The sequence below is a fragment of the Chelonoidis abingdonii genome, chromosome 5 (genome assembly GCF_003597395.2).
Source record: "Chelonoidis abingdonii isolate Lonesome George chromosome 5, CheloAbing_2.0, whole genome shotgun sequence".
Lineage (NCBI taxonomy): Eukaryota > Metazoa > Chordata > Testudines > Testudinidae > Chelonoidis > Chelonoidis abingdonii.
The window spans coordinates 87,601,750-87,628,760 of NC_133773.1; the positions used below are offsets into that span (position 1 = coordinate 87,601,750).

Genomic DNA, 27,011 nt, shown 5'->3' on the forward strand with positions numbered 1-27,011 from the left:
GGGGACAGCTGAAGCCTGGTCTGTAGTTTAGCAGAATACAAGATGACAAATGGGGATGCGGAAACATGAAATACAGTAGAAAAATCTCACACCATTTCTCTGTGAAAAAAAGTATTTCCAATAATGCCACACCTATATGCTTTTCCTCATTATTTAGAGATTAATTCTGAAAACGTTAAGCCTATCAAGATAATGTCTAAATGAAATTTCTGATTCTGTTAATGCAACATAAGACACGTTCTCAAAAACTAAGGAACTATCATTTGTTGGTGGTATTTTTATTGGCAGAAGAAGTAAATTGTTTTGTAGACCTTTACATCTCCCTCTTACCCCAACCCTCCTAGAAAGAAGTTTCTCAATGGACCTAAAATGATATGAAATCCAGCATGCAAAATGTCTTAAAAATGAATCTCCATCTGTAGAAAGAAAACATGAAGGAACAGGATACATGGACTATTCATTTGGACAATAAAAATAAAAGTGTGTGAGTGGGGATCTTCACAAACGTCTCCTGCTCCCATGGAAGGCCATTCTCACAGTAAGAGACCTGAGCAATTGGCTATTGTGCTATAAAGTAGGGTATGATAGTATCCATGAAACACCTGTCACTTTGCCACTCCCACAGCTGTAGCTTTGCTTAGCACTGACACCACTGAACTGTGTCTGGCACTACCTGAACTGCAGGACACCCCAAGATTCCAGTGTTCCTCCTCCTCTCTCAGTGGCAGAGATCTGCAAAGTTATTTTATTGCTGGTTCAACTGTTCTGGGCAAAGTGACTTGAGGACAGAAGAGGAAACAAATGGAAAGGGAAAGGGAAGGAGAGAAGTGATGTTTAAGACAAAGAGAATGACAACAGGGTTTGGAAGAACAGAAGACACAAAGAGAGAATGCAAATGAAGAGGGGGATAGAGAGAAAGAAAAACAATGGCCTGGCAGCTATGACCTAACTTCAAGAAGCAGTGTTTTCTGATTGATTGACAACATCTGGGAGGCCCACTTCAGATGAAGAATGGTAATCAAACAGAAGAAAATATAGATAAGTGGAAACGTTAAAAAAACAAACAAACAACGAGGCATTATTCCTTTCATCATTGAAACTCTCTCAAATTTAAAACTTTTCCAAAATTTGTCTCTCTCAGCAGCAGTTGGCCGTCATCCAAGTTCGAATTATTATTGCTACTAATTAAATTACTTCTCTTTGCATTTCATACACTCTCTTGTCTTCCCTATTTCAGGCTCAATCAGTTGTACTGATTAATTTTCTCTGCACTCCCTAAGATGCTAAGAGGACCAACTTTAAAAAAACACACAAAAATATGGATTCTAGAAATTTCTTCCTACCAGAACCATCAAATCTGGGACATTCAACTTCCGCAGCTTGAACTGTGTATGCATTAAAAGGGAGCCCCAATTTCTTGTCTTCTTGAGAGCTGTTTGACCACAAGACAGCCCTGATTCTCATCACTAAGGTTCACTAGATGAACAGTTACTAGAAGACTGAAGGAAGGAGGAAGCTATCCAAGACTGTCGCAAACTGTGTAAACATAAAATTGGTATTCTTGACATTTTTAGCTGTTACAAACAATGTGATTTTGTTCTTTCCTGTTACTCTGGACAAATAAAAAGGCAGACAATATTTTATTTACCAAGGTTAAAAGTCTGGAATTATTACTCCAGACTTCTCGCTAGATCTTTTTATATGGTTGTCTCCCCCCCACCCCCCTTCTCCTACCCCTTTTTCTTCTTCATCTTCTTCTTCCTCTTCCAGAACCCAACTGTAATCTTTCCTCCAGGCCATACTCTTTTGGCAATGTCTTAGTAAGAGAGTAAAAACTGAACTGTAAATGCAACTGTCTGATTTCCATTCCGCAGATCAGCAGTCATGATGGCTACTAGTGTCTGCTCAGACGGAAACAGTAGGCAGTGCTCTGTGGCCACTAGCAAAAAGGCTAAGCATTCTCTAGTTCTCATCTCAGCAGCAGCATGCTTGTCTTTTGAACCAATTCAATCACCCAATATAACACGGCTCAACAAATGAAATTCGATAGGGGGATTCTGAGTATGCTGAGTGGGCTTCATGAAATAAAGTGCTTTGCTATTCCCAAATAGAAATTCAACTGGAAAAGAATTTTCAAGGGACTGCAGCAATTGTAACAACTAATTTGAAACAAAAAGAGATGCATATAATTAAAAAAATAGGTTATTAGCTTGTTAAACCTACAGAAATTCACTGTACATGACTGACAGCGAGAGGTACCGGTAGCTTAGTGGGAAGAAATAACCTTATGATTTACTGTTCTGTAAATACTCGTCTTTATTATTTCCTTAGCCTCATTGTCAGGCCAAACCCCTGTTTTCTTCCTCATGACCAAGTTTTATTTTAATTTGCAATGAAAATTATTCCTATACAATTTATATACAAAGAAAGAGGGAATTTCTTAAGGCCGGGGGGTGATCTAAACAGTAAATGGCTAAATGACACTTGATGATATTCAGAAAATGATTGTCATCCTATTACCTCCATTGCAGTCTGACTCCATAATGCTACAATTCCAATAACTGCTGATAATGTCAGTAATTCACAATCAAAGGAAAAACATTTACAAGACTCAAAACTACTGCTGCTTGAAAATTAGTCCCAACTAGTTTCCAAACTGAAAACTATCCTTTCCTCAGGGCTCTGATTCATTTTTTGCTGCTTGTTTACGGAAGAGGCAAATATGCTGCTGTTCATTTTTGTCAACACCCTCAAAAGCTTCTGGGTAAAATTTCCAAAAATACTTAATTGATTTAGGAGACAAAACTCAGTGAAACTTAAACTTTAAGTGTCTACGTCTCTGTTGAAAATAGGACTCAGGCACTTTTGAAAATTTTATCTTCTATCATCTTCTATTAAAAGTAAATAATGATTAAGACAGAGAACATTAGTGTATCAAAAATGCATGCTTACCCACATAAGCAAAATTCTGACATGATTGTAACCTTTATCCTCTCTTCCCTCTACATTATTCTTATTTTTTTAGACCTGGTCTACATGAGAAATTTTCACCAGTCATGCCACCGAGTGCATGCACTCTTATTCTAGTCTGAAAATAAAAGTGTCCTCACAGGGGATCATAGCAATATAACTACATTGGTTTAAATTCACGTTAGCTTATGCAGTCTAACTTTCCGGTGCAGACAAGCCCTTAGTTTACTGGTTGGGTCAGGTATCTATTTTGATTGCTAACTCTTCAGGGCATGGGCTGAGTCGTCTATCTATCAAGTATCTATCACACTTTTGATGCAAATAAATAATAACAAATACTATCATTCTCAATATGCATGCTGTTTCATATGCCGCATCATCAAAACATGAGTGACTTTCTCTCATGCAGAATAGCCAATCTGAATGTAAAAACTAGCCATGTTTATTTTTATTTCTGAGGGAACCAGACTCTCATGGAAACAAACTATGGTTAATGGTTTAGTTGTCTGGTGCCAGTGGCTGGGACTTCCTTTTGTAAAGTGATGCATTAGTAAAGATGTAATAGAAATAAAATGACTTATTGTTGTCAAAAGAAAAACCCTGTTAATTTTACCAGTATCAAAGAGTACTAGAAAGTAGTAACCTAACAGCATGCAGAAACAACCTATCCATTCTCCAGACTTGAAGTGCTGAAGGTTCACATGGGCTGGATGGATGGACTGTGCTTGTGTCTTGGAGTTGCCTATTAGCTGACGCAAATCCTAGCCTGTATAATTCTTTTGAAGACTGGAAGTGGGAAAAAGTTAAGTTGTACTAAAGAAATAGTTTGTGAGGAAAAGATTAAATGAAAAGTTAAGTCAAATATCTACCTTTAGAACAACCAAAAAAACACAAAAAAACCAGATGCTGTTTAGTTATTCTCTTATTGGTCTTTCTACATTACGGATTTTACACAAAAGTTCTCATAGTTGATTACCTCATGACTTAGATGAAGTTAAAAAAATGTGTATATATATTTGCTTCTGATTGATTGAGCGACTATATCAATGTTCTGTATGCATTTATATTTCTCTAAAATATAAACAGTATCTTGATAGGACAAAACATTAGAACTATAATTCATCCTTTTTTATTGCTTGTATAAAGATACGTGCAGAATCTGTTCTCTCCCTCCAATACATTCTCTATTATTAGTCACCATGACATTCCTAATGTAAAGACATTTCTACTTCTTACCTGCCAGAAGCAATATCAGACATACTGCAAAGAAGTCTGGATATTCTGCTAGACCAGAAAAATCCATTCTGAAGTAGGTTCTGAAAAACTGACCAATTTGTTTTCCAAGGAGTTCATCAAAGGTGCCACTCCATGCTCTTGCTACACTGGATGTACCTTCATAAAATACAAAAAATAAATAAATAGGATTTTGCACAAACATAATGGTACAACAGTTAGTACTATATAAATAACATGTTGCTATTTGTATTTAGGAAGATACAATTATTGTTACACAAGTGGTCTTTTTCTCCATAGAGTTTATTATAGAAATTAATCTCTACAAAATTATAGTATAATATATTAAGCTACAATAACAATATCCTAATTTACTGCATTAGAAGAGTTCAAGTAAACTCTTCTATAATAGCTAGCTTTGATAGTATAATAATCAATAATAATTTTTCATTTAGAGTACTTTTCATTATATTGTTTCACCATATTATACTTTTATGTAATCCCAAAACATTCTGAAAATTACAACTGATATAAAATTAACTTCTCTCTGTGCTGGAGTGCAGCCACTTATAAGGTGAAACATGGTATGTCTTTAGCAATGCACAGCAATACCACATGTGATGGGGCAAGGCCAGATGGCTACAGTAAAGTACTGAGAAACAGGTATGTTAGCCCCAGGCTAAACAAATCCCTAGTACCCTGGTAACCAAATGGCAGTTGCTCCAGGTTAAATCAAGGCACCTGGAGCCAATTAAGACCTTTCTAGAAGGCAGTAGAGATAGCTACTTTAATTAGAACACCTGCAGCCAATCAAGGCAGGCTAATTAGGCACCTGAGTTTTAAAAAGAGAGCTCACTCAGTCAGGCAGGGAGGAGCCAGAGGAGAAGGATGTGTGTGAGAGCTGGGAGCAAGAAGAAGAGCTGAGAGTGGAGAGTGTACTGCGGAGGATTGAGAGGACAAGTGTGTATCAGACACCAGGAGGAAGTCTGTGTGAGATAAAGAAGAGTGTTTGGAGGAGGCCATGGGGAAGGCCCAGAGTTGTAGCTGTCATGCAGCTGTACAGAGGCCACTATAGACAGTGCATCCACAGCCGGGCTGAACCCCGGAGGTAGAAGGGTGGCCTTCCCCCCAAACCTCCCAACTCCTGATCAGACACAGGAGGAGCTGACCCAAACTGTGGGTTCCGCAAGAGGGGAAGATCACTGAGGTGAAAAAATCCGCCAATAAGCGCAGGACCCACCAAGGTAGAGGAGGAACTTTGTCACACACACAACAGTTTAAGATAGGAGTTGAAGAATAATTTTTCCAGCTTGAATTACAGAAGTTTTAGTAGGCAGAATGAAATTACCAGAGTTTGCATTTAGCCAGCATGCAAAGGTTAATCCCTAGCTCTTGAAAAAACATTACAGGACACCACATGCAATCAAGATCACATTTTTATATCACTCTCAGAAAGCAACATCTCTATCAGCAGAGTGTCCCCTAATATAATAATTGGATGTACTGGGTGAGTTGTGATACAAGCCATGGTCCTGCAATTGAACCTGCACATGCGGATATATTCACCCACACAGAACATCATTAACTTAATTGACTCTGTGCTGGTGGTACCCTGTGCCTGTGCAAAGCCTCAGTTGCAGGATCACAGTACTGGAAGGAAGCATAATACTTGAGTCACAAATATCACTTCTTACACTCTTCCTGACTTACTAAGGTGTCCCTCTGAATCTCTCCAATCCAAACACTGACATTTCCCAGTCCCAATTAGCTTTATATATGATGGGTATCGGCCCAAAACTGGTATGTCTGCAGGACACTGCATCACTGATGGAGTTACATCAACTGATACTTACATTTCATGATTTGTTTTCAAGTGTAGTTCTACACTGATGGCACTGTCCCTAGTCTGCTACCTTTTTGTATCCAGAAACATTTATACTTACTGCTTTTACTCCAACTAACCCTGCAGAGCCAACACAGCAATGAGAAACTGAATTAGGTTCTATTTCTTCTTTTGCATCATCAACAGAATTGTTTGCCACTATTTTCCACATAGGTACACTTGTTTAAGCTGTTGAAAAGAACTGGTTTGCAAAGGCATCACAAAGTACCTATTTTGGCTTGAAGAAGCTTTATTAGAGGGGATAATGCATGAGAAGGAAATAACCCAGCTTGACTATCAGATGCCAGAGTGTGTCTGAAGTAGTAGCAGTTAAGAAAAAAGAAAGAAAGAGCCCAAACCTACATTTTATTTCTAGTTTTCCCAGTCACCCCATCAGTTTTACACTGGTCTCCCAAACTTACCTATAACGTATGATAAAATGAGATTCCAGCCAGTGATAAAAGCCCACAGTTCACCAACAGTTACGTAAGTATACAAATATGCAGAACCAGTCTTGGGAACACGAGCACCAAACTCAGCATAGCAAAGACCTGCCATCACAGATGCTAACGCAGCAATGAGGAAAGAAACAACAATACTAGGTCCAGAATCTGCTTTTGCGACTTCTCCAGCAAGTACATAAACACCAGCACCAAGAGTGCTTCCCACTCCCAGAGCGATAAGGTCCACAGTGGATAAACATCGGCATAGCTTGGAATCCTCAAGACTGTCCACAGTGACAATTTTTCTTCGCAACAGACACCGAACAAATGACAGAACTGTTCCACAGGGTATCATTTTGGATGTAGAACTAGAAAAATAAAACAGATCATTAAAAAACATAGAAGGCATAATATAAACAAACTGCCACAATTTAACCTTCCAAAAGCCACTTTACTGATGGATAATACATTTTGCATTTAAACAAAATTGTGGATCATTAGCAATAAATTATCCAGACATTTCTCCCTACCTCCTCTTTTCATTGCTTTGTTAGATTCAGTTTACTTTCTGACTTAGCTGACTGACTGGAAATGTAAAATACACTAGATGACAACTGATTGTGATTACAGTTTTAATTAACTTTAAAAATAAAACCCTAAAAGATGAGAGTCTGTAAGCTAATAACACTTTAGAAAGATTTTATGATGACACAAAAAAGATACAACAGGGGTTTTGGTATCTGAAGACAAGGAGAAGGATTGTTAAAGAAATATTAATTGTCTGAATGTGATTCAACATAGCCTCCTTACAAGATCAGATCACATTCATGCATATACACTGTTCCATGAAAGTAAACAGAATTAGTGATTTCTCAACAAAACAGAAAAGGTAGCAACCTTATCTCACTTTTGTTTTCAGCTCCCATACTCTTTTCAGAAAATTTCCATCATATTTAAAACTTAACATAAGGTAAAATGAGAGCAAATAACTTATACTTTATTATTAATGGTTTGCCCTCAACCTTCCCTACAACAGAATCAAAGCAGACAGCCACTATCATATCACACAGCCTGTAAGCTGCTTTACCAATGACATAATTAGGAGAAGGAGCAGCACCAATATTCCTAAGGATTTTGTATTTTCAGATTCATGGCTACAAATATCAATCTTTCATAAAAACTCTTTTGATGGAGCCAGGGAAATTCACGATTAGATTCATACTACAAGGAATTTGCTTTTAAAGTTCACTTTAGTGAAAGCAGTTTAATGTCAATTTTTGGACGGTTTGTTTCTCTCCCTTCTCCTATCAACAGCATCCCAAAAAGTAATTAATTCTGGATTATGACCAAAGAATTTAACCTTGTAATTATCTAATGAAGATCAAAAAACACAATAAGAATATGTATTTATCATACAGTAACTGTGGTTCTTCAAGATGTTGTGGTCAGTATGGATCACACTGCAGGTTTGCATGCATGAGATTGGATTGTTTTGAATAGCAATGTCTGTCGGTGCAATGCACATGCCCCGTTCCTCCTCACGCTCCTATGCCTGGGCATTAAAGGTGGAACAGCCCCAAGCTTCCCTCCATTCCCTCACAATTCAAAGTCCTTGTTGCCAAGAACTCCAAAAACAGAGAAGAGCAGGTAGTGGGGATCTAGAAGAACCAAGTGTTAGGATACAGATATTCAGGCCTGTCTGTAAAGGCCTATACTTTAAGAATTTAGGTATACATTTATCATTAGGTAGTTACAGAAGTATAAAAAAGAATAAAAATCAGTGTCTGCCTGTATAGAGCCTTTTTCTCACTGTGACAGTCTGAGGCCCTGTTCTTAGGCTAACTATATCCTTTTCTTACTTTTTCTCAGTTTACTTAATTTGTTGCTGATAGCCTGTACTTTAAACTGACCTGACAGGCTTAATTACGTGTCAGTGTGGATCTCACTATAAGGAACTGGAAGGCTGTATCCCTTCAGGATGGCGGGAACAAGGAGTTTCAACTGCATCAGTTAAATAGTGGTAGTAGTTTGGTATCCTGAATTTGACATCTGCTCTACCCAGGAGTGTCGGAACCTTGGTAGAAGTGGGGGTGCCATGAGATCCTGCTCCCTGCTCCTCTCATCCCCTCAAGGCCTTGCCCCCGAGCCAGGCAGGAAGCCAGAGCTGGGCAGTGTTAAGAGCCACCCAGGAAGCCCAGGCCACTGTGGAGAGCCCCAGAACTTTCACTTGCCATGGGCAGGGAGCCAGGGGGCCCAAGAGCAGTCCATACCTCGTGTCCCCTCCCCCTGGGATGCTGTCCAGGGCTCTCCACAGTGGCCTGCGCTCCCTGAGCAGCTCTTACACCCAGCTCCGACTTCCAGCCTGGCCAGGGGGTGGGGCCTCATGGGGAAGAGGCAGAACAGAGGCGGGGCCACGAGAGGGGCTGGGTCTCATGGCGAGGACGGTTAACGCCCACCTTAGCGCACCCCACCGGGAAGAGGCTGGCACTGCTGGCAGGAGCTGTACTTTGCAGCAGGGGAGCTGATCACCCTATCACCACTCCACCCCTGCCCAAGGCTTGCAGTTTGGGGGGTAATGCAGCCCCCTGTCCCCAAACTACACCCATGTTTAAAAGTGAGTGAGCATGGCCCCTGGCGCCTGCAGTTCTGGCACCCTTGGCTTTACTCACTAAGTTCAATGCATAATGTTTGATAAAGGTCAGTGGATTACTCCATGTTGCTGCCTAGCAGCTCTCAGAAATTGGCACAGTTCTGAAGGAGGCAGAGGATGTTGTTGAATAGGAAGGGTACAACAGAGTTCAAGCATCAAGACTCAGCAACCAACTGGTAACTAGGCAAGAGACATCATGATATCAATTTTGGTATCCTCTGCAAGGAGAAGGCTTAACCTTTAGCATGCCCGGATGTGGCTATAAACAGATGGGGTGACAGTTTTTGTCAATGTAATAATGCAGCATCCTGGGCATATGTAGTGTGTGTAATTTCTTTACTTCCTGTGCCAAATGTGGTTTCAGGAAGAAAACTGGCAGGTTGATTGACTGGTTTAGAAGAAATTCTGAGACCCACTTAGGAATGAATGTCAGGTGAGGTCGCAGCATTTCCTTGTCCCTCTGGAATGTAATATAGGGGATTCAGCTACCAACTTCTAAAGATCACTTTCCCTCCTGGGTGAAGGGATCTTTGTGAAATACCATCGAGAAGGAATACACCAGCATTCAGAAGGAGGAATATATCTCCTTGTTGAAGGGCAGTGCCAAGGGATGGTATGGGGCTGGTACTGGCTGCCTCTTTGGTACTGAGGGCATCTCCAGACACTGCTATTCCAAAAAAATCCAATCTTGTGCACATGAGATGCATATGAGCCCATGATGGGATGCACACTAACATATACTCAATGAAGAAATGTACATTTGTAAAAAACGTTGCAACTCAAATGAATGTAAATTGCTTTGCAAACTAATTACAGCATATATGTCCATCACTTCATCGACCACCGAAAGGCAGTTATATGTGGGACAGAAAACAAACACTGTTTAACAGCATGTAGCAACAAAAATATAGGATATAAGTGAAGAAAAAATGCATATGACTTTAGGCAAAGCATGGTAGGGAGAATACACTTGATCAAGTTGAAGTTCAGCCTTCACATTGAAACTAATCACAACTAAAGTACCAAAGGATCTTTAGTGACCATTCGTCACAAGTAGTCAGAAGCTTCGTTTTAAGTGTTACCCAGAAAGGCTTGCCTATATGAACTGTTTGCGTGCAGCGAGCTGGAGTGTCCATCCACCACATAGAGCCTGGTGCACACTAAAAGTTCCATGGTTTGCTCTGATCTTCCTTGCTGTGAAATGAAAATAGACTGAAATGCTACGGAATACTGCTGCTGTGCATTACAAGTCCTGTACTGTACTTAGTTTGATCTATTCTCATTTCAAAGTGGGGTAGAGCAAAGAAAATTATGGCACTTTCAGTGAATAGCAGCAAGGTCACACAGATTGTTATTGTGTGGCTGGCTAACACAACACAGATTTACACCACAGCTTGCCACGGACTAACTGTTCCTACAGACATGCCTTAACATAGCACCTCCAACCAGACCAGTTTAAAAAACATACTGAGGCACTGATTCAGTACCAGGGTGGATAAAAATCAATGTTTTTTTTTTAAAAAATAAATAAAATAGCTCAAAGATATCTCATCATGGAATAGGGACTATAAATTCTAATTCTCTATAGTATGAGACAATATATTCATGTAATGTTTAAGAAAAGTTTTGTAAATGAGTTCCAGTAGTTCGTGGATTAGGGACCCAATTTTATGGGGTTCCAAGAGCTTCTGTATAAATTATTTAGGTTACTCTTTTTTATCTACCCAATGGACTCAGCCTAGAAGATACCATCAGAGATGCTTAGTTAGTTTTAAATAAATAAATAATATATAGAGGTGAGAAATAACAGACCTCAACCCTATTGTCCCTCTGCAAATTTGTGTACACAGAGTCAAATTCCTTACCTCTCTCTAAAAGTGCAAAATTTCAAAAAGTTCAGTGAACAGAAGATTGTTGGAGGCAGAATAGATCTGGACAAGGAGAGAAAGTCTGGAGATAAATGTGAGGAGGGAGGGACAGGCAGTAGAAACAAAAGTGAAACAGTTTGAGCAGCATATTCCAGAAGTCTTGAGGTCTTTCTGAGAGTAGCCTTCATTGATTTGAGATCTACCATAACATTCTCTCACTAGAAGGGAAAACCTATAATTGCAGCAGGCCATAAAAGAGACCCAGTTTGGGAATATTTGAATGAAGTTCCTCTACCTGCGGGTAAGACAGGCATGGGTGCAAAATGCAAACAGCGCAACAAAGAAATGCAAGGCCTGGTCACCCGAATGAAACAACATCATGAGAAGTGTTCCTTCTCAGGAGGAAGCTGTGTTGAAGATGATGAAAGGAACATGTCTGAACATGCAGGATCTTCAGGTTGGTAAACTTTTTCATTTCATACTTCTTTCTTAAGGACTGCCTGTCTTCCATCTAAACTATTCTTGAATTCTCATGTTTGAGCAAAAAATATAGTTGTTACTCTATGGTATTATCATTTTAGATGTGGCTGTAATAAAAAATAAATAGGCAGATCTTCCTTTTACAATTTCACCTTTAAAGTAGTACTGAGTGTCACTGAATGCAATAAGTAATACTAAATGAGCAGTACGGTAATAATAATTAAATAACTGCATTGACTTATTTTGTTTAAGAGATTCCATCCTCTACATACAGGATTCTGAAGACTATCCACCTTCAAGATCACCATCATTTTCTATAGTTCAGAATTATCTGCCAATGATAGTGTTAGTCAGTCACATAGTCATAGTATATCACCTGTGGCAAAAAGAAAAAGAAAAAAATCTCCGTCATCCAGAAACACCATAGATAAGTTTGTAGTAAGAACCAGCAGATTGCAAAAAGAGGTAACTGATGAAAAAATTACCCAGTTTGTTTATGCAACAAACTCTCCTTTCCGTATGACTGAAAACCCACACTTCATTAACATGGTTCAGTCATTAAGACCAGGATATTAGTCCACCCAACAGGGCAGATGTCACAGGCAAATTGCTGAATAAAGTGTATGAAAGAGAAATTGAGCAGTGTGCAAAAAGGTCTAGAGGGTAAAATTGTTAACCTGAGTCTTGATGGGTGGAGCAGCGTCCACAATGATCCTGTTGTATGCGCTTGTGTGACAACAGAAGAAGGGAATGTCTTCCTTACAGAAACAATTGATACATCAGGAAATGCCCGCACAGCAGAATACTTACAAGAAGCTATAACAAACTGAAAAAAAATTCAAATGTCTAGTACGCAGCTTGGTCAAAGACAATGCTGCAAATCTATTCAAGATGAGAACAAATTTAAAAGAAAGTGAAGAGAATCCCAAGCTAATAACATATGGTTGCAGTGCTCATTTGATGCATTTCCTAGCCAAAGACTTCAGTGTTCCAGAAATAAAGGCTAATGTTGTTGAAATTGCAAAATACTTCCGTAACAACCACTTTGCAGCAGCTGCTCTGAAAAAAATGGGAGGAACCAAGCTAACCCTAAGATGTGCAATGGAACTCAGTAGTGGACTGTTTTGAGCACTATACCAGGAACTGGCCTAATGTGATTCTGTGAACAAAATTGTGAAAAAATAGATGGCACTGTCACAGCCAAAGTTCTCAACACTGGGCTTAAGAGAATGGTTGAACACATGCTGAGTACCCTGAAGCCTATTTCTGTAGCCTTGAAAAAAATGCAGGGAAATAGCTGTTTTATTGCTGACGCTGTTGAAATTTGGAAGGAACTGAGTGAGATCTTAAAAAGAGAAATATGCAATGACAGAGTTAAATTGCAAGCATTAAAAAAAAAAAACACACATGGGACAAGCACTATCTCCAGCTCATTTTCTTGCAAATATTCTCAATACTCAGTACCAGGGTCAAACCTTAACTGCTGAAGCAGAGGAGTTGGCTATGACATGGACATCCAGCAATCATCCCTCCATTATGCGGACTATAATAAACTTCAGAGCTAAGGGTGAACCATTCAAGAAATATATATTTGCTGATGATGTTTTAAAGAAAAAGTCACACCAGTGAACTGGTGGAAGTCACTTAAGCACTTGGGCCTTGGCTATACTGGCGCTTTACAGCACTGCAACTTTCTCGCTCAGGGGTGTGAAAAAACACACCCCTGAGCGCAGCAAGTTACAGCGCTGGTGCCGCGACCACACTCGCACTTCAAAGCGCTGCCGCGGGAGCTTTGGAGTTTCGAGTGTAGCCAAGCCCTTGGATTCAGAGACTGTTGAAGTGATAATCTCACTTTTAACAGCAGTAGTTTCTTCTGCCGCTTTAGAAAGAATGTTTTCTTCCTTTGGACTAATTCATTCCAAACTGAGAAGTTGTTCAGGACTTGAAAAAGCAGGAAAGCTTTTCTTTTCCAGATTATGAACAAACAAGAAAATGAAGGTGAAGATGACTCAGTTAGCTGCAGAAGCCAATAGTTTTAAGTTTCTCATGTTGACCTGGCTGACATAGTCGATTTAATTTTTAAATATAAATATAAATATATATATATATTAATGTGTCTCTGCTGGAAAAATTCTTACGTCATCCACAATATATATAAAAACAAAAACAAACCTGATTTTTAAAACTTGAATGTTTAAACTAAATTCAAAAATTCATATGCTTGTTTTGTTAAAATATTATATGTTTGCTGTTGAAGAAAAAAAAACAGAATACATAACATTGTTGTTTTACTTAAGTAAAACATTTTACTTAAATGTCTGTCTGGTGATGTTCTCCTCCTAAAATACAGCATGGCAAGAAAATCCTCCAAATATTAATGATTAACCTGTGGAACTGGAGATAGTTCACCTCCCAATGACTTCATAAATATCTGCTTCAATTACCTTTGGTAAATTAAATAACCAAACAATCATTCAATTTTCTGATACAGCTGTAAAACCAATCTGAAAAGGTTTCAAAATAAATCACTTAAAAATATATAGTGTGTACCTTCCAAAAATGAAACCTACATCTATCTGAGTTGTGAAGAATATGTATTAAGGTTATATAACAACCAACAAGAATGCAATTTATGTAGAAATCAGTGATTAAATCAAGTCTTCCTGACTAGTGAACAGGGTGGATTTGATTTAAATTAATCAGTACTGACTGTCACCTACTGAATCACTAATACAACCTTCTGCAGCACTCTGGCTGAAGGGTATCTCCCATCTGCCCCTGCTTAGCATATAAGAGTAGATAAGATCACTGTTGGAGGCATTTCGACAAGCTGATTGTGGATGACTTAAGAATTTTTCCAGCACAGACACATTTACCACATTTACTATATAAATGCAATTGAGTTACACTGTAAAAGTCAAATCCCAAGCCTCCAGCAGCTGTAAGGAACACATCAGTCAATCATTCACTCCGAGAGCACCACATTGGGCCGACCCATTTTGAGAATGGATGGTTTGATGTGGAAGAGTATACTGGGGAGCTCTAAGCCCAAAAAAGCAACCCTTGCTCCCATAAGCAGCCCTCTGTAGAACCTGTTTTCCCTACCCTCTTTCTTCAGGCAGGCACCTAAGGAGGTTACTGAAGCCCTGGGAGGAGAGATGCCATGGAGGGGAGAGAATGAGACCAGGAAGCTTCTTCCCATAACATGCTTCTTCCTAGTGATGTAGGAGCGATTAGGAGCCCCCCTCCCGATTCCTTTTCCAATTGATTTCTATCAGAAAGAAATCAGAAGGAAAAAACCCCTCAAACACTGCAACCTGATGGTCTTTATCCTTTTGGATAACTGCTCTGAAGTATGCCGAAGGGTATGCTGTAAGAGGTGAACAGCCTCTTGCCCTCTTAAATGCTTTGCTGCTGACTGTCATGCACATTTCTTTCCAGGCATTATCTTCTAGGGTCCTGGGGGCAGGGATGGGTGGCTGCGTAGTTGTTATGCTGATAGCACTGACGGAGCATGTTTCTGGTGTCTTTTCCAAAATGGCCGTTGAAAGACCCTTTCTTTTATAGGCTTCCAATCCCTCCCCGTCAGATGACCTCTCTTGTCAGCCTCAAACCCCACCAGGTGATCATTGTGGCCCACCAGGTGCTTTGTTACTTGGTCAACATCCATGTACAGTCCAGGCTTGAAAAACTGGTTTATCCTGGGTGACAGCCAGCTCTTTGTCCCAGGGTGCTTCCATCTGAATGGGTGATCATTAAGCTTTAACTATCATCCATTATTAGTCCTCTGCTAGGTGCAAGATTTTCTCCTGACACCTCTTGTGTGTTTCAGCTATATTTGGAGGCTACAGAACAAGCTTATAATCAAAATGGTGCTTAGAAAACAAACTGGAGTTTGTAATTTGATATATGGAGAGAGTACACAGAGCGTTCATAATACCAAAAAATTCATAGCTTGTACCTAGGCAGACCCCTAAACTGTCACAGTACTCATGGGATAGAGTCCCCTTCCACAAAGTCTCCATACAGCTCTTAAATAGGTTTGACACTTCCACAGACATGTAAAGTGTTTCAGGACTTGGTCGTGATTTTGTTGCAAAACTTCATAAATAACTGAAAAAAATCAATAGGTGTATATGGACAGAGTCTGTATTTCTACAGAAAAACAATTTAATCTACCTTTTACATTGTAATCTCTGCCTTCACTCTGAGAAATAAAATTTGCTTTAAATACATAACATAAAAATTACAAATCACTCCCCAGTCTGCGGGTGGTAGAAGACACACCTTTCACTTTAGTTACTGTCCTGTGGTAGGCTCTTGAAATATTTCATCCTGAGTTTTGCATTTTTTTAAACTATAATATAAACGACAAAAGTATTTACTGTACAAAGAAAACACTATGTGCAATCCAAAATGTGATTTTATTGTTAACATATATGCTTAAATATTCCAGGGGAAATCTATTTTCAAGAGGTTTTTTGGTACCTTTATTTGTTGTTAAAACATATTTTGCTGACTTCATATTATTTTGCAGTACTGCATCTGACAGGCTATTTTTAAAAAAAAGAAAGTAGTGTTCATACATGTTCAAACATGTTGTTTTACAGACCCCAGTGCCCCTGGAATATTCAGAATGGTAAGAAATATGGAAACCTTCTCCAGATAAAAATGTAATCCTTCTTCAGCCTGTTTCCTTCAAAACACCTGCAACAAATTGTACCAATAGGTTTCTCCAACAATACCAGCTCTCCTTATAACTTACTGCCATCTTCAGTTAATTTGGCTTAATTCAATTTTAGCACTGATTTGTCTTTCCTGGCATGAGGATGTTTAACTTTGGTTTTCTTCATCCTCTATGAAATTAAGAGAACAAAAATTTGAAAGTTGCAAAATGTACATACATGAGACTAACATATCAATGCATGATTTTATATGAACTGTACTGTTAATTTTGTGCATTATAAATACTGATACTATGAATAAGAACCTCACAGTTGTTGTCCTGCTCATAGAAGTTAATATTAAAAAAAAAAAAGAGAAATCAATGTAATGATATTTAAGAAAAGCAAGACAACAGAACAAATGTCTAAATACTTAACCTCCTTCAAACAGAAATGGTCTTTGTTTACATTAATGTGGAAACCATCTCTATTTGATTAACACGTTGGAAAGTAGATCAGTATGGCATCTAGTTAGAGAAGTATTAACGGTTAATACTTTAAGGTATGATATATTTATCACAGGTCTTGCTTTTCAAAAGCATATACAATTTTAGTAATTTGTTTTAATTTATGTGATAATCCATAATCTCTTCAGGATATTAAAAATCTTCATGGGTACTGAAACTGACTTTTTTTTTAAAAAAAGAGTTTCTTAGCATGAAACTTTATTACTAACCTTCTGGTTCAATGTAACTTTTTGTTGGACAAGCTTCTGCCTTTCTTATAAATGATTCCTGAAGTTCTGTATCCTTAAATGTGAGCAGCAACAGTTCTATATGATTTTACCAAACTATCTGCTTTAAAACTGTGGGTTAGGTGGGAGCTGCTGGTTCCTGGGGGTGGTGCCACAGTAATCACAGGTGATTGGATGATAGAAAGCTGACTGGGCTATTTACCCAGCAGGGGGAAAAAAACTATGTTACTGCTGTTCAATTTAAATCATATTCATTATAGCCACAAAGTGAAATCTTTTTTAGCTTCTTTTTCACATTTAAACACACACACATACATGCACACAATTGGTGTTAAGGCCTGAATGGGCATTTTTGTCCATCACTAATGGATAGGAACTTGCATTACTTTTAAGATGTTTGCATTAAAAAAAAAAGCACCTAAACATTCTCTGCCCTACTGGGGAAGGGAAATATCTTCAGATTTCATATTTGCAGTCCTTATAAAAGGAAGATCCAGCATTACAGTACTATTATAAAGCACTCACAAACCCAATCTTCAAACCCACACAATCTAATGCTGAAATGTTTAAAATGTTTCTGCATTACTTGAAATTATTATTAAAAAAAAAAAACACTGAAATCACGCCTTTGGAAACAGTGTTGTAATAAAAGCAGTGCAGCTAGAGAGTATACCCAGTTCTGCTGAATTGTGATAGAGACATCCAGTACAGCACATTCTCCTATATATGGTTTGAAATATGAAAGTGCTAAGGACTGTAATTAGAATAACAGTCCAAATATTCTTGTGACATAACCAATAAGCAAGGCTCAGTTTGTTAAAAATTATCTTCCAGAATGAACTAAATTGAAAAGTATAGCAGTTTTATTGCTTCCAATGACAGACAAAAAATAATCTATGAACGATACAACCCCTACACACCAAACCCCAAATGCAATAACATTTTTATTCAACTGTTTACACTGTTGTTTTTGTAGTGCATCGTGTCACTACACTTCTCATAACGAAGAGCGCTCTAGATTGTGTACATCCCGAGGTGAAGATACACTATCTCAGAGTGCACCATCTGAGATACACCATCTCAGAGTGCAGAACCTTCCAGGACCTTTCTGATGCTTCAACTAGCCTGCTCTTGAGGCCTGAGTAGAGAAGGAGACAGGGCCATACTCCTCCTCTTCCCATGCTTGTGGGGATAGTTTGCATCCCCAAGTGGGACCAGTCCCTCTGCTCCCTATATGCAGGGTCTGCAGTTATGTAAGATGGGGATATGGAAAGCCCCTCAAGCCTTACCTTCTGTTCCTACATACAAGAGCCAGAAACAACCTGGCCTTAGCCATTCTAAGTAAGTCCCAATCCTGAAGCCAAGGCAATTGCTTGAAGATACATGATCCACTTATGTAGAACAATATTGCAGGCCTGGGGCTCAAGACACCATTTCCCATATCAACACAGGATATTCCTTTATAAAAGTAAAAAAGGAGTAAAGGATTTTTATTCTGAAAAGAAAACAAGAACCGCTTTAAACTTCTGTAGATATTAATACTTTGCGCATCACCCCTACCACCCCTACTCCATCCTTGCCAACTTGAGCTCTGCTTTCCTCCCATTTACTGTTCTCTCTCCCCTGAAGTGCATGTGACTCCCCTCCTGCTTCCCTAGCTGTCCTTAGGGTTGCCAACCCTCCAGCATTGTCCTGGCGTGTCCAGGAACTAAAGATTAATCTTTAAAGATTGTGTCATGTGATGAAACCTCTGCTCCATGAACATGTCCAACCAAAACTGGCAACCCTAGCTGTCCCATGCTCCCAGCCTGATCTCTCCTCCCCTGCTAGTACCCAGCCTGAGAGAGGGGCCAGCAGCAAGGGGGCACAATCATGTCAGGAGTGCAAACTGTTAAGTGGAAAAGAATTCTTGGGAGGAGAGAGGCAGGAATTACTCTTGAAGAATCTTACCCCTACTCCTGCTGCAAGCTAAAAACTTTTCCTTTTCCCAGTACAGAGCCCTCCTGTGATTCCACAAAAGCCTTGAAACTTTTCCATTTCTCAGGGGACATACATACACGTAGGGTGTTACCTCGTGTCCTCCAGGTTCGATATGGATTATTTTTAAACCAGGTAATTAGAAACTGGTGTTGAAACATATATTACTGCCCCTCAGAAATCAAAAGCCTGGGGTAAAAATACTCCCAAAGCTAGAATCCTGTAACAGCAGGTGTATTTCTTCAAAATATTCAATAAAAATTAAAAATACTCCTGCTTTTAAGACAACAGCTAATTGCTTCATATTCCACTGAAGATATGGGTCCCTCTTCTTTTGATTTTTCTTCTAAAAGCTCAGCCTCTAAAAATAAACGTGGCACAACTGCAAGGTGCTCAGTGCCATCGACTCCCTCTGACGTCAGCGTGAACAACGGCCACCCAGGTCAGTGGCCCCACTGTATGTAACCAATAGTAAGATGATTTTTCTTTACTTTAAACATTCACCACCCAGGAAAGATACAAGCTGTCTGACATTAAAAGACTACTGACAGTCCTGATATTACTGCAGAGAAGAGTATTTCCTTTAGAATGTTAGAGCTATGTTTGTGCCACCTTGTTGGTAGACATGAATGTAAATGCATTTGATTTAAGTAGCAACCCTATGCTGCATTTTGCTGTCAGACCCCTGCACCTGTGCAGAGCCCCATGTGACTTCAACCGTGCTCTGTGTCTGCCTATATGGAGAACAACACAAGATTGGGACGTTAGTGACCTAACTAAAAAAAACCGTTTAAGCGTTCAGAATGCACTCAGTAGAACTACTGCATTTTAAAGTTAGCTCAGCAAGAGTCACATGTGCACAGCTACAACTATTTATGGCAAACTCAACCTAAATTAGCAAAAACAATGAGGAGTCCTTGTGGCACCTTAGAGACTAACAAATTTATTTGGGCATAAGCTTTCGTGGAATAAAACCCACTTCACAAGATGCATGGAGTGGAAAATACAGTAAGCAGATATAAATACACCCCACATGAAAAGATGAGAGTTGCCTTACCAACTGGGGGGTCAGTGCTAACAGCACATCAGTACACTGCTTATATTAAACTGTTAAACATATCTAGTAAACTAGATATTTTTTTCAAACAATTTATTTAAGCTTTCTTCCTCAGCCCACATATACAATAGCACTTCCTTTAACTGAAAGGAGGATTTAAAAAACAGTTTTGTTTGTGTTAATTTTCATTATAAATTGTGAGTGTAATTGTGTACAATTTCTGTAACGATTTTAGAGCACAGTCTTTTTTTCCATCTTAGGCACGGAACAACAAAAATAACAACAGGAAGACAGTTCAAATTCTCTGAGTCCTGACACACACCATAGTCTTTTATAATAATTACATTTCATTATGGAAACACAATTATGGAAGTGTCCAAGTCTCCATACAAGTATCATATTCATAATCTGGATGATGGGATGGATTGCACCCTCAGCAAGTTCACGGATTACACTAAACTAGGGGGAAAGGTAGATACGCTGGAGGGTAGGGATAGGGTCCAGAGTGACCTCGACAAATTGGAGGATTGAGCCAAAAGAAATCTGATGAGGTTCAACAAGGACAAGTGCAGAGTCCTGCACTTAGGAACGAAGAATCCCATGCACTGCTATAGGCTGGGGACTGACTGGCTAAGCAGCAGTTCTGCAGAAAAGGACCTGAGGATTACAGTGGACAAGAAGCTGGATATGAGTCAACAGTGTGCCCTTGTTGCCAAAAAGGCTAACGGCATATTGGGCTGCATTAGTAGGAGCACTGCCAGCAGATCGAGGGAAGTGATTATTTCCCTCTATTTGGCACTGGGAAGGCCACTTCTGGAATACTGTGTCCAGTTTTGGGCCCCCCATTACAGAAAGGATGTGAACAAATTGAAGAGAGTCCAGCAGAGGGCAACAAAAATGATTAAGGGGTTGGGACACATAACTTACGAGGAGAGGCTGAGGGAACTGGGCTTATTTAGTCTGCAGAAGAGAAAAGTGAGGAGGGTTTGATAGCAGCCTTCAACTACCTGAAGGGAGGTTCCAAAGAGGACGGAGCTAGGCTGTTCTCATTGGTGGCAGATGACAGAACAAGGAGCAACAATCTCAAGTTGCAGTGGGGGAAGTCTAGGTTGGATATTAGAAAAAACTATTTCTCTAGGAGGGTGGTGAAGCACTGGAATGGGTTACCTAGGGAGGTGTTGGAAACTCCATCCTTAGCGGTTTTTAAGGCCCGGCTTGACAAAGCCCTGGCTGGGATGATTTATTTGGGATAGGTCCTGCTTTGAGCAGGGGGTTGGACTAGATGACCTCCTGAGGTCTCTTCTAACCCCAATCTTCTATGATTCAGACACTGCACACTGAACTAATAATGTTTTTTACTTTTGTCCTAACTCATGAAAAGAACCAATAATAGTTTATACTGTATTATTTTCATCAGAGAGTTTTTAAAATACTACCTAATATTTAGTTCTAATATTCCAAGAGAAAAACAACACTTCATAACATTACTTCCAATCATATTGAAGCTCCTAGGGATTTCACTGGTGTCAGGATTTAGACAAAATGAGTACTTTGAAAATGTGGTGTTTCCTCCTACTATGATTGTTGACACTTTTCCAAAGCAGTAACAAGTATTTTAGGTCAATCTGTAGAAAGGACCATGCTTTCCTTCTAGAACTCTTAACCTTAACCTTATCCACTACAGTCTCTGGCACCACTGCCAGTTTATCAACTCCATTCTATCAAAAAATCTCTTTTCTTTATCATTGTTGTCATCCTGACAAGGCAAGGCAACTATCTCTTTATACATGATTACGATGATTTACCCTACAAGGAATGTAGAAACTTAGCCAAACGAAACATTTTTCTAGCACATATTTGCTTTCAAGCAGTACAAAATACATTTCAAAAGTAATGCTTAAAAATGCTACATTAGTGCAAGCCGCAGTGGAAAATACCCAGTTCATGTGGACAGTGAGAGGAATAGAGTCTGTAAAACCACTTTAGTGTATCTCATTGTAAGGAGGAAAGGGAAGTACAGTTATTCTTCCTCGTAGGTAGCTGGAGCTACCCGATTCTTGATCTTCCGCACCACTTACAAAATCTGAAACACTAGTCTTCTAGGATTGCCTCTTCTAAACACAAGAGGTCTCCAAATCCTTCCCTTTATGAATAAGAATAGAAAGCAGTGTGGCCAGTCATTAGGGAAATCTCTGCCTTGCAAATACTCATCATGGCTTCCAGAATACACACATGCTTCTTGGATGCATCTCAGGAGCTTGCTTCTCTCGCCTGGCTAAGCTTTCCAAGCTATAATTAGGGAGAATTCATTAGGACAAATAGGATTTGCTTTTGACCTATCATCCGTGATAGAAAGGAGATTACGACAAGTTAGTTTTGGTACTAACTGGAGTCCTCAGAGCTCTCTGACCCTTTCCATTTGGTTCCAGGATTGGGTACAACACAATCTATTGCTGGTCTTGTGCATTATATAATATCCTTTCAGCAGTGCATAAAGATAAGAGGCTGAAATTCTGGCCCCACTGAACTCAATGGCAAAACTCCCACTGATTTCAATGGGGTCATGATTTTACCCTGGTTCTTTCAAATTTATCAGCTGCCTTTGACATGATTGATCATGTGGTTCACTTTGCTTTTCTAAGATTTGATCCAGAGAGGAGTATGATTATGTGAATTAGATGACTGCTGTTCTGCATTAAGAGCTGTCCCACTTGGACTGTCATGGAACTCTGTTCTACCACCTTTTCTGCTCCTTTGAGGAAGGTACAGCCACTCTTTATTAAAAAGATTTGCAGTTTAAAGGTCCTGTTGCATACCCGGCTGCATCTGAATTATCAGATAGAAAACTTTTTTTTTTATACTACAGCTATCTTTATCTAATGCTAATAGGTTACCACTATTCTTTTCAGATCTGGACATCCCCACCTTACTTGTGTCTTTGACACCTGCCGACTAAATTTCTGTAATGCACTCTAATCATCAGTTTGCACACTGAATTCCAGTTATAATTCACGGCATTGGTTTTGACCTACGAAGTGCTTTGTGGTTTGGGTCCTGCCCTTAGAGGCTACCTTTCTCTTCCCTACCAACCATATTCCACGTGGAATCATCAGCTGCTTCGGGCAACAGTTCTTAAGTTTATATACCCCAGGGCCAGGCAGGAGGACATTCTTGCTGGAGGGACCTCCCATGTGAAATTTGCTTCACCCCTTGATCAGAGATAGCTGAGTTTGTAAGCTTGAGAGTATGTTACCAAGCCTGTTTACTCAGGCTTTTCCAGAGGGGATGGATGAAGCAGTGAAAGCTCTTATATTTTATATTTTGTGGAGGGAAGGCTTCTTTCAGCAGTTTTGACATGTTGTCAATGTAGAAGAGTTTGAGGCTGTTGAAGAATTTTTAGTTCATGAGTCTAGAAATGTATGATCAGCGAATAACGAAGTAGAAAAAAAAACACTGCATCCTAATTTACTTGTGAAACGAGACTCTTGCATAGACTGGAAATGAAACACAGGAGTAATCCAAGGGATACCACGATTAGGGGACTGGGGGGAAGGGACGGAGGGAGGTTAAACTTTCCTAAATATGAACACAGAGCTGCAGCCTCACCGTTATTGCCGTTGACTGATCTGGTAGGTATAATCTCTCAGAATGGCCGTAAGAGGCTGCCTTGATAAATCTGTAAAGGTTTAAACATCTAAAGAGCTGATCCTGCAAAATCTTATGCATTTGCTTAACTTCACATACTACTCAGCGTGTGTGAAGTTGAGCATGTGCATAAGTGTTTGCATGATCGGGGCTTACACTTGCAAGTCAATAACCAAAATCTTCTTTGTCAGCAGTACTCTGTAAAAAGCAGGTTGTCTTGCACTGGAAGTCAGCAGAACTATGACCTCTTGTTTTATTACCTTCTTGGTTTGGGATTATTGACATCTACAGAGACTAGACAACAAAATAAGTATGAGTACATACACTATGGTATACATACATGTGTATTACATTGAACACTTTTACCATTAGGGGCAGCATTCTTCCAGAAGACTAAGAAATATAGAACCAGAATACAGTAAAAGATAAGAAATAAAATTAGGAATTTACTTGGGCAGAGTCTGAACTCAATTACCCACCATTATGCCGTGTTATTCCAGCGTAACTTGCCCTCCGTGTTTTTCTTGGAATTATATTATATGACAAACTCACACTAACAGCTGTAACATGAGTGCAACCATTGTCATACCCAGGGAAAAGTTATGACTCAGTTTGTAATTTTAGATCATTCTGATACCATCAAAGAAGTATCATTGGCTAGTGTTGCATTAACAGATTCATGCATTACCACCAAGAACCTTTTTCATGTCTAGATTAATAAAGTATTAGAGATCTGATGTAATCTTCTAGCATGATCCCATGCTTAGGAGCTACAGACCAGGATAATTAAATACACAATTACTTCCACATTTTAGCTTTAAGGCTCTTGATAGAAAAAACACAAGTAAAATTTTCAAATGTCATATTATTTCAAAACTCAATAAAATAGCAGGGCATTAGTTCACTGCAGTTTTAAATGTGCCAGACCTCTGAAGCTTTTAAAATATTATTGGTTTCCAAGATTTTGTATCCATGTTGGCTTAAAATTAAAATTTTTATTCTGAACAGCAATAATGGACACTTCTTAACTACAATGATTCAAAGCCACTAAGTAAAATTTCAAGTTGTGCAAGCTGAGAGGCAGTCTCCAAACTAAAATAATGAACATCTTACTGCAATAGAGATCTCTCAGAGAGAAGAGAATGGCAGCACCAGCCAATGTTTTCTAAACTCTCACATTTTCAAATGCATTAATCTACATTACCAATAAACCATCCTATTGAAATGTCATTATTAGCTCACTTTTGTGGCATATACTGAAAGGGCTCAGTTCTGCATAATGATGAGTCCTTCCAATGAGATGCTAAGCAACCAAAACTCAGACTGACTTTAGTGGAAATTCAAGTCTGGGCCCTCATACCATGAAATGCACACACTGACAATCAGCAATCCAGACTAGAGTCCTGTGTGGGACTACTTTTAATCTCACTCCTGCTATTTTGGCAGCAGCTCCTGTGAGACCTGGGGGATCCCGGTCCTGCTGCAGGGCTCTACACTAATCCCATGCAGGGTTCAAATTCAGATACTACATCTGGTTTCTTGTGACACCTCACACATACACTCTAGGCCCAGTCCTGCAGCTCTTACACAAAACTCCCAATGAAATCTCTGGGCTGAAGTCTCCCAGAGACATCAGTGGAAGTTTTGCCTGAGTAAAGACTGTAGGATCAGGAAACAGGAAACTAAACAAATACTTGATTTAAAAAACAAAACAACAAAATACACACAGACAAAACCAATTACAACTATGATTCATTTGGGGCCAGATTTTATGCACCTTGCTCACGCTGAGCAGTACCTTAGTCTATGAGTTGCTGTGGACTACTTTCAGTCTGGAATAAAGTACTATTCAACATGGATAAGAATGACAAAGTCTAGCCCACGAACAGGGTGAATAGAAGGTGAAAGAGGCTCTTGTTAACAATTTACTACACCAAAAATAAAAGTAAGGCTCAAACATTTTAAACAAACTTAAGTTGACCTTTACCTGTTTCTCTTTATCTGGATACCAAGGATTAATCGGGAAGTGTACAGCAAGCATTTGCTTTTAACATGGTGACTAAAGTTGCAGGTTGCACTTTTTAAAAATTAGTTCTTTAAAGCCCCCAATAACTCTCCCATACTCAGAATCATAAAAAAGGATTCACATAATGTTTAAGACGCCAGTGAAAAATGTGCATAAAATTAAGAATAATTCTTTAGAATGTGATTTAACACACACACACAATTCTGAAAATAATACCAGGTTCCTGCAAAGAAATATCAGTTACAGTGTGAGAATATACAGCAATGCTATTTATGTGGATGTCTAAAAGCACATACACATACAAATTATGAAGAGAAAAAAATTAATACAGCTCAATAATTATGATTTACAAATTACAATGAGATAATAAGAATAGGATCATTCTAAAATAGGGAGGTAGACTAATTTCCCAGGAAAATAAATGTAATTCTAATACCTTTTTAAAAAAATTAATGTCTTTCACACATATATAAAGACAAGAAAAATATTTGTTTCAGTTTGTTTTGTTGTCTTACGATCTAACCAGACTACTGACATTCTACTTCAACCTATGGTACATACTATATTAAATAGAATTATCACTTACCAATTCTCTCAAGTTCTCCTTAATTCTCTTTTCAGTTTGTTTTTAGAAGAAAAATCACACAAAACCAAAAATGGCTAGGCACAGCTCCGTTTTCTAAAAAATTTTATAGCAGCTCAATTATCTGTTGATAAAACACTGACACTACTAGACTACGGCAAGCACATAGAGTAGTTTTGATAGTGTGCAGCTTCAAATGTAACAAAGACGGATTAACAGATTTCCTTATGAAGAAACTCTTAATAGCTCTATTGGCCTCCAGTGCTGGTCATTTAATCTGACCTTCAAGATATCCCGAAGCATTACACAGCAGGACTATATATCATCATCTGAATCCCAGATATTCACAAGAGACCTACAGAAACTGCTTGTAACATTGCCACACAGTGCTGTCCCCAACTCCTCTCCACAGCACTGATTTATTAAGCAGCCCATGGGAGGAACTATCTATTTAAAGCAATACTCTCAAAATAAACTTTTTTGGGGAGGGGGCAGGGGGGCACCAAAATCCATAACAGAGTAAAGTTTGGAAGTATAAATGTAAGAAGAAAGTTTAAATAGCAAAGATTGTGACACAAACAGATGAAAGCCAAGAAAGTCAAAGTTAAAGCTAACACTCCCACTATAGAAAATAAATAAAATAAAGCACAACAGGCTCTTTTGCCAAGCAGCAGGAGACTGAAATGAAGAAGACTCTAGTCAGTTTCACCAAGCCTATTCAAAATCCCTCTGCAGGAGTGAAACTGTCCAGAATCAAGTCCATTCCATACTGCTGCTTG

The 27,011-nt window shown here is 39.0% G+C and overlaps 1 protein-coding gene across 2 annotated transcripts in view; it reads right to left on the reverse strand.

Annotated features, from left to right (window-relative positions):
- The window catches only part of SLC7A2 (solute carrier family 7 member 2), a 47,705-nt gene extending 21,104 nt beyond the window's left edge, over window positions 1–26,601 (reverse strand). For both annotated transcript variants that reach the window (XM_032798211.2, XM_032798209.2), the window contains exons 1-3: window positions 26,236–26,601; window positions 6,508–6,896; window positions 4,207–4,362 (exon numbers count right to left, since the gene is read on the reverse strand). In XM_032798211.2, coding sequence (XP_032654102.1) covers window positions 4,207–4,362; window positions 6,508–6,883 — 532 coding nt within the window. In that variant the 5' untranslated portion in view covers window positions 6,884–6,896; window positions 26,236–26,601. The remainder of the gene's footprint in view (window positions 1–4,206; window positions 4,363–6,507; window positions 6,897–26,235) is intronic.
- Between the last annotated feature and the right edge of the window lie 410 nt (window positions 26,602–27,011).